The 9,719-nt window shown below is 45.8% G+C and overlaps 1 protein-coding gene across 1 annotated transcript in view; it reads right to left on the reverse strand.

Moving 5' to 3' along the window:
- The window catches only part of msh3 (mutS homolog 3 (E. coli)), a 56,844-nt gene that overhangs the window by 17,366 nt on the left and 29,759 nt on the right, over window positions 1–9,719 (reverse strand). Inside the window, exon 21 of the mRNA XM_083645300.1 lies at window positions 4,317–4,503. Coding sequence (XP_083501426.1) covers window positions 4,317–4,503 — 187 coding nt within the window. The remainder of the gene's footprint in view (window positions 1–4,316; window positions 4,504–9,719) is intronic.

Here is a 9,719-nt window from a genome sequence, read left to right on the forward strand (position 1 = left end):
ACAAGAAAAAGAACAACATCAAGCTGTTCATGAGGAGAGTAGAGTCTTCATCATGGACAGCTGTGAGGAGCTCATCCCTGAGTACCTGAACTTTGTGGCGTGGTCGACTCGTCTGCACGGAGCGCAAGGTCATTATTCACAGTGTTTAACTGCCACTGGCAGTCATCCAGGAATTCACAGATCCATAGTTACCTCCGTAACTTACGTTCTGCTCCTAAGTGCGCTTCTAGAAAAGGTCCATGTTGTAACTTGCACGTTCGTTCCGGATCGCTTTTCTTGTTATGAAATTGAATTTCTCCTATTAATTATTAACATCAGCGATTGTCCGACCAACATGAATCTGGTCGACCAAGAGCACATCGACCAAACAATCGACCAATCGATCAGGAGGGCGCAGCCCTAGAGTCCACATGTAAAGCTGGATGTGGCTCCATGCCTGGCTACTATATATGATTACTAGTGTAGTGCACTCACATGCTCATGTCATAGTTCAAGTTGAGAACAATTTGTAGTACGTTTAGTGTGAAGCCTATAGACCCTTTTCACGAGGGCCGTTTTGTGTCGAAGAAGCAGAATAAACACAGGTGCAAGCAAAACACTAATGAGGGTTTCTAAATTCCAATCATGGGAAGTTTGAAACCCTCATTAGTGTTTTGCTTGCACCTGTGTTTCCCCTGCCCTTTTGACACAAAATGCCCCCCGTGAGAAGGGTCTATTAAGGCTGGTTGTTAGTGTGAATAAAAGGGGACAGGGAAAAGTACGTTAGTATAACAACCTGGACAGGCATCTGTGATGAGGAAGAGGAAGAGGCTGCATGGCAGGTCTGGCTGTATAGCGCAGGCTCTGCTATACAGCACTTATTTTCTTTCTCCTTCCTTGAATAGCAAAGCTTTTCCAACAAATCAATGCTGTTACACAACAGGTGGTTTGCCAGCTCTCCTCCTGCCAACAACAGCTCCAATGTTGCATTAGCTGTTACTTAAACGTTTACATTTTCCAGCAACATTACATAACTCCAAGACTCTGTCCCAAGATTAATGCGGAACTGGCAAAACATGAAAATTGGAAGGGATTTTTCGAAAATAAATGTTTATTCTTCTATATTTGCACAAGGGTAATTGAGGGCAATTTGGGCCTTTTTGACTATAATAAAGTCTTGTAAAATTAAAAATATATACAAATACCAAAACACATGTTTTCATAGATTGGACACAGCTTGTCAGCTTGATTACCCAGAAGGCACATCAAAGGGCCTCAGCATGTGGCAAAGGTAATACTAGTCACTATGGACTGAGCTGTGAGCTGCACCCAAAGGCTCGTCCTCCCACAACCACCAGGCAGCCAAAGTGCACAATCAATGTTTGTGTGGCCCATATCCGCTTCTTCACCACTGCCGAGCCAGCAAAACAAGTTTAGCCAAGTGCAAGAATAAATATGCCCCCCAGGTGTCAACATCGACCATCTGAGCTGATAAATTCTTTCCCTTTACAGAAGCAAATGCCAAGTGCAAACTGCACAACTGCCTAAGATTTCTGTACCGCTCATGTTAAACAACCCTCTCTCATGTGTGTCTCTCCAACACAATTGTGTGTGCACCAAACAACGTGCCATGGTCCTGAGAGATCTCAATACCACGCTCTCATGAAAACCGTGTGTGTGTGTGTGTGTGTGTGTGTGTGTGTGTGTGTGTGTGTGTGTGTGTGTGTGTGAGCTGAAATGGCATTTCGTTCGAGGATCTGTCTTCCTTATCACGACGCATTTCCGAACGAAACAGGATAGAGAGACGGGACATAACGTTTGGAGGAGTTTGATTTGACCGTTGAAAAGTGGGCATGTCTGGCACGAGGGCACGAGACTGACTGTTGCGAGACAAGTCGAGTGCCCTGCCCTGCAGTGCCTCTGAGCAGAGGGAGACAAATACAGTATGAAACTTACCGGTCACGTTTTTAATAACAATCTATGTTAAAACAAACACAATATAATATAAATAGGGCGCTGTGGGCTGTGTGCTCGCTGGCTGGCTCACTCACTACAGACAGCCCCAGAGCAGGGAACCGGCTCGCGGATCTGTACCAAACAAAGATATCTTCTGAAGTCTGTCGAATATGGTGTGTAGGCCAGGACAATCTCTGCAGCACAACACTATTTCATTTAAATGGCATTTTGACACACATTTCAACTTGCAACATATGCACCTCCAGCCATTTGAAAATTGCACTTGGATTTGGATTCCATTTTTCGATTAATTGTGCAGCCCTACTGCAGCCCTACTGCTAACCTACTGCTGAGCACAAAATATCAAGATGCATTGGATGGTGACTTGGATAATGAGGGGAGGGCAAGTTTCATTACACTATAGTGCAGAGTAGAAACAGTTCCCAGCAGAAACAGCTGGGACAATGAACAGCTGTGTATCTTAATTGAGGGTGCAACCTCAACACACAACGCATCACAAACTGCAAAGATGCGTTATTTGTGCTCGCATGCTTGACTAGTTTGTTCTCGTCAAGTTTGTTCTCTGCACCCAATGGGGCAACTGTGCCACCTCAAATACTCCCACTACACACACACACACACACATCCCTAGGAGCACTGATCCTGAGAACACCTTGCCCAGACATGAATCTCATGTCTCCTCCTTTGAACCTGAGCTTCTGTTCCTCTCTCCTCTTACACCTGTCTTTGCTGGCTAAAATTGGCCATGCCTGCTTTCCACATGCACCTTCTCCATGACAGCTGACAAGAGCAAGCGGGAAACGTGTCATTAAGAAATAGTGACTATACATATACATATACAGTATATGTACATATACATACATACATACATATATATATATATATATATATATATATATATATATATATATATATATATATATATGTATGTACATATACATACATATATATATATATATATATGTACATATACATATACATACACACATATACACACATATATATATATATATATATATATATATATGTATATACACATATATACTGTATATATATATATACACATATATATATACACATAGATATGTGTATATATATATATATACACACACACATATCTATATATATCTATATACACATATCTATATATATATACACATATCTATCTATATATATCTATATATATATAGATATATATATATATATATAGATAGATATATGCACATTAGTGAGAAAGGAGATGAATCTCTCATCCGCCTTGACGCGGCTCCTTTATGAGGATTAAATGAGGCGTGCTATAACATCCACTTCAACAATTAGGGATCTAGGGATCAATACAGCATATTAACATTATAGATCAAGCTTCTCCACAATTATGCTTCGTTTTCAAGAGCTGGTCTGCTGCCATGGTGTCTCTAGGGCCACATCCCTGTCTGCAAAACAAACTGTCATGACACACACACACACACACACACACACACACACACACACACACACACACACACACACACACACACACACACACACACACACACACACACACACACACACACACACACACACACACACACACACACACACACACACACACACACACACAGTGGAGTGTGTTCCATACAAACCGTTGCATGCCCCAAACTCCAGTCAACCTCTCCATTATTTCTCATCACTCCCATTCTCTCTTCTCATTTCACCGCATCTCTTCTTGCTTTCCTTGTTACCTCCGTCGAGGAGGTGATGATGTTTTCAGTGCCGTTTGTCTGTCTTGTTTGTCAGCAGTGTTACAGAAAAACGACTGGGCCGATCTTCATGAAACCCATTACACTTTGGAACAAGCCTCATGAACAAACATTGGCCTTGGCGGAGGTCTGTGCTCTTCTAATGTAGTTTTAAATATCTAATCAGTCCTGTTCCCCCACCATCAGGATACACAGTCATAGGCATCCTTGTAGTGCAGCAGTAGATTCCCTGCCTACCAACACAAGGGTCGCAGGTTCGAGCCCTTGTGTTGGGCGTCTATACAGGCACAATTTGCCGTGTCTGCGGGTGGGAAGCCGGATTAAGGGTATGTGTCCTGGTCACTGCAGTGTGCTAGTGCAGTGCACTAGCACCTCCTCTGGTCGGTGTGGGGGGGAGGGGAACTGGGGGGAATAGCGTGATCCTCCCACACATGCTATGAAACCCCTCGCTGTCAGGTGAATAAAAGTGGCTGACGCACGTGTATCGGAGGAAGCATGTGCTAGTCTCTGGCTCTCCCAAGATTGGCAGAGGGGGTGGAGCAACGACCGGGACAGCAGGAGACGCGCACACACACACACACACACACACACACACACACACACACACACACACACACTTACATCTCTGATGAAGTACTCCAGGGTGGCATAGGCGATGGCTATCCCGTCGTGGGTGCTGGTGCCCCGCCCCAGTTCATCCAGGATGACCAATGAGCGCTCGGTGGCCCGGGCGATGATCTCTGAGGCTTCCGTCAGCTCTTCCATGAAGGTGCTGCGCCCTTTGTAGATGTTGTCCGACGCACCCATCCTGATAACCAATCACACAACACAGGAGAAGAGGTCAGACGTCAGGGCCTGGGGAAAACACAGGAGCTTTCAGAGACGTTATGCAGCATACTAAAGATCAAATCCATAAAAGAAAGCTTGAATGAAGATTGGAATGATCGTTTTGTTCTTGCCAGGGTGCAATTTGTTGGGGGAATTTCCCTCCTTATGTTTTGGATTTCACTGCTTCCATTAGGAAATTTCATCTCCAGTCCCATTTTAGCTGCCTTTTGCACTCTTCGTTGATTTGATCACAAGCCCTAAAGTTGAAGTTGGGACAATTCAGAATCTGCTGCCATTCTCCAAGCAACCTCACCTCCCACAAACAGACACGCAGAGAACCAGCCTTTTCAAGTGAACCTGCTACTACAATGTCTTCTTCCAGAATTGATTTCATATCAAGAAGAGAGAGAGAGAGAGAGAGAGAGAGAGAGAGAGAGATCTCATCTCACTAGAATTCAGCAGGAGAAAGGAGGAAGTCCAGCAGCCAAACGGACTGGGTGTTGGCATGGGGGATTAATGAGACAATGTCAATGGCATGTGTGACACTCTGAACTGCTACATTGCCCTCCCTTAAGGAGCTGTGCTTAACAATGTTCCTCTGACTTGCTGAATATCTGTTATAAAGTTATGTTCAGACTGTGGAGGCTCTGGAGACAATGTGCCATGGGCACCACCTTTTTTTGGGGTGTGACCAAACTCATGCCAACTCATTGGCACCCCACTCCATCGGGTTCCCGGCAGCACACTCCCCAAGTTTAATCGGATGAACGGTTCTCGAGATAAACCACTTTTTGTGTTGCCAGTAGGTGGCGCTATGACTATGCGCGTGTCCAAAATTGGGCACCGCACTCCATCCGGTTCCCGGCAGCGCACTCCCCAAGGTTAAAGTCGATCGGATGAACAGTTCTCGAGATGATGTTGATTTACCAGTAGGTGGCGCTATGACTATGCACGTGGCAGTGCACTCCCCCTAAGCGCACTCCCCAAGTTTGAGGGTGTGTGTGAGTTATGGCCATTTAAAATCTAAAACATTGCTGTAGCACCCCCTATGGGCGCCTTTTCTTTCTTATTTTTTTAACCCCACACCTTCTTCTGTCGTACAGTATGTCCTTAGACCTTCAGCTCCGTTGCAGCAAGCCAGTCCAGTGTGTCATTGTCCAGGTCAATTAGCCCACGATCACCATTCGGTGGCCGGTATTTGGGGCAGCTGGTCATCACATGTTCCACAGTCTGTGATGGGTCCCCACATTCGCAGTGGGCACTGTCTGTGAGACCCCACTTCTGCATTGATGCAGCGAAACGACCCACACCTGTCCTCAGGCGGTTGAGGGTTGTCCACTCCTTACGGAGGAGGTGCTGGTCAGGACCAGTTTCATGCCACACCCCTGAAAAGTGTTTCTGTCATGTTTGGAGATGATCGGAGCAACGGTGTGCCTTACAACTCTGGACGGACGGACACATGGACACGGATACGGCTTTCCAATAGCCCTTTTTCACAGCAGCCATTTTATGTCTAAAAGGCGGGGTAAACACAGGTGCAACCAAAACATTAATGAGGGTTTTCCAACTTCCAATCCATTTAGGTGTTCCAGTACTGGGTCATTAATGTGTTGGTTGCACCTGTGTTTACCCTGCCTTTTAGACACAAAATGGCTGCTGTGAGAACTATTATAGTAGTAGGATGAAATGACACAACCTGCAGAACATGTGTCTGAGCGCTCCTGTGGCGCGCCGATGCTGCCGGATCCCAGATGACTTCTTCATGTCTTCTTCACCTCTAAATCTGCCCTGACCGACCTTCAACATTGCCCCTGTCAATGGACCACCGACAGGAGCCGCTCGCATTCGAGTTGCCATGGTTAACAATAGGAGAGGGGTGTAGCAGACATGCCACTGCATTTCATCAGCCAATCTGTGTGTGTGTGTCCAAGCATAAATTATGACAATCGGATCTATACAGCGCAGCGACAGGGGCAGACAGAACCAGAGGACGAAGAGAGTACAACTCACTCTCACACTCTGCCTGTCTGCTGATGAAGGGATGGACAGCAATGCTACTTCAGTAAGTGGAAATCATTCCTGCCAAACTACTGGAAATAGCCCTTTTCACAGCAACCACTTTGAGGTGGTAAAGCAGGAAGTAAAGCAGGCGTCACTCACCAATAACATTAATGAGGGCCCTGGCACTTGAACACCTACTGTACATGGAAGGGAAGCATCATTAATGGTATTGGTTAGACCTGCTTTACCACATCAAAACGGTTGCTGTGAAAAGGGTTTATAGCCTCCAAGTCTTTGTGTGACACTGTGATGGTCCTCTGTCTGATTGCTCATTGCTTCCTTATTCCAACATGACATCAGCCAACACTCAGGGACATGTGAGGAAAACCCCAGCAGAACTAGAAGCATGACTCTCTCACAGGAAACTTGTGGAGTGACAACATCTCTTCCAAATGTGTTTGTGACACGCTAGTCTGAGGTGATGTGGGTGCCTGGCCACACGCTAGTCTGAGGTGATGTGGGTGCCTGGCCACACGCTAGTCTGAGGTGATGTGGGTGCCTGCTGGCCACACAACTTTACCCTCATTGTATTCATAGAGCACTTCTCAAAACAGCAGTCACAAAGCGCTTCACCGTTGATAATAAAAATGCAGAATAAAGTACAGTACACACACAGCATGAAAACGCCAAGTAAAAATACAATTCAACAAACGGAAAGAGACACTCGACAATAAAAGCAACACAAACAAACAAAACAAAATTAGCAGATAAAAACATAGATAAAACCAGCCATAAAAGTTTATTTTTTATTTTTTATGTGGTAGCGACTCAGCTGAACTGGCCAATGACAGCTGACGCCCTAAATAGGCTGGTGGTGGTGGTGGTGTTGTTGTTGTTGAGTGATAGTACAAAATGAAGTGTGTAGAAAGAAGCCGTTGCTCTTTGATTATGTGGGACTGACACCAGAACTGGATGTTTACCGTTTACCGTTTCCACTTGACGTCATGTGATGTACGTTTACTTATATGCAGGAATTAGAAGATTACACCACCAAACAACAAATGCAAGGTTCATCACCAACAGCTGCTTTTTTAATCAGTGTTCAAGTGTTTCAAGGTGGATTTTTCTTTTAATGGCAGACCAATCCATTGGGGAGGGAAGACCACCGCAAGATCTGTGGCCATTGTGGAGTTTTTGAAAATACTTTAAGCAATTTCCTCCTTCAGCCCACACTGATGCTGAGTAACTCCACACTTCCTGATTACGACCTCAGACTTAGGAAGTGCCATAGAACACAAAGTGCCATGGAACACAAAGTGCCCATGGAACACGAAGGAGCTAACCAACACTGTGTGCCACCCCCAAGATGGCGTGAGCACTCTAACTGCACCACTGTAAAAACACCAAAGAAGAAGAGAGAGATTTTGGGATCCAGCATCTTTCATGTTCAACATGTGTACACAGGGTTGATTGACCTAGTTATCACTGTAGCAACCATCTACTATGTGATGATATTACACAGACACCTGTTGGCCCAGAATACTCATCAATGCTATATGGTGGTCTCACATTTCTGGATATTAGCCACATCCCACCAACCCCTAGCCTGGGTAAACCCAGCCCCCAGTGACCTGCTCTCAGGCTCACCCTGCTTACAGTCACAAGGTGACTAGTGACTGGGAACTGAGAGAGCAGGTCACGTGGGGGCTGGGTTTACCTAGGCTAACCAACCCCCCCCCCCCGACCCCCCCCCCCCCCCCGTACCACCACCAGCACTAAGAAAACTCCCTCTGACAGTATAATAAGTAACTGTCAGAAGTTCCTGGTGGATTAAAAAGGTTCTTTTCAAAACACAATTTTACATTCTGCTTCCTTTGCTGTTTCCATAACAACCATGAAGGGATGGAAGAAAGTGCTCTATAACCTTCAGGACTCAATACCAACAAGAAAGCATGCACGCACACGCGCGCGCACACACACACACACACACACACACACACACACACACACACACACACACACACACCGTCTGCACACGCACATCGACATCCAACAGGAAACAGACACATGCAAACCTATCAGCATACAGTGCTGAACTGTTGTGGAAGAAACAGATGTGTCCAAAAAAAGTTTCATAAAGACACACAGACACACACACACACACACACACACACACACACACACACACACACACACACACACACACACAGTCTCTCTCTCACACACACACACACACACACACACACACACACACACACACACACACACACACACACACACACACACACACACACACAAACTATGGTATGGCACATTTGTAAATGTTGTAAAGCAGTGGAGTGGGCAGAAGAATAAAACAAAGTCTCTCTGAGGTGCCAGGCTGATCATTCCATCTATCCTCACTGATACTCAATCACCTGGACCAGTTGAGACAGGATATCCTGTTAGACACCACACACCATCTCTGCAGCACCCCCTCTCACTCAACTGTCTCTTTGTTTTTCTCTCCCATAAACACACGCTTTCTCTCATATACCAAACAAGGCTATTCACACCGGTGTGTATGTTACACTGGAGACAGTGATGTGTGTGTTACACTGGAGACAGTGATGTGTGTGTTACACTGGAGACAGTGATGTGTGTGTTACACTGGAGACAGCAGTGTGTGTGTTACACTGGAGACAGTGATGTGTATGTTACACTGGAGACAGTGATGTGTGTGTTACACTGGAGACAGTGATGTGTGTGTTACACTGGAGACAGTGATGTGTGTGTTACACTGGAGCCAGCAGTGTGTCTGTTACACTGGAGCCAGTGATGTGTCTGTTACACTGGAGACAGCAGTGTGTCTGTTACACTGGAGACAGCAGTGTGTCTGTTACACTGGAGACAGTGATGTGTGTGTTACACTGGAGACAGTGATGTGTGTGTTATACTGGAGACAGCGGTGTGTCTGTTACACTGGAGACAGCGATGTGTGTGTTACACTGGAGACAGCGGTGTGTCTGTTACACTGGAGACAGCGGTGTGTCTGTTACACTGGAGACAGCGGTGTGTCTGTTACACTGGAGACAGCGGTGTGTGTGTTACACTGGAGACAGCGGTGTGTGTGTTACACTGGAGACAGCGATGTGTCTGTTACACTGGAGACAGCGGTGTGTCTGTTACACTGGAGACAGCGGTGTGTCTGTTACA

Source organism: Poromitra crassiceps (assembly GCF_964638095.1).
Source record: "Poromitra crassiceps genome assembly, chromosome: 10".
In the NCBI taxonomy this organism is placed as follows: domain Eukaryota; kingdom Metazoa; phylum Chordata; class Actinopteri; order Beryciformes; family Melamphaidae; genus Poromitra; species Poromitra crassiceps.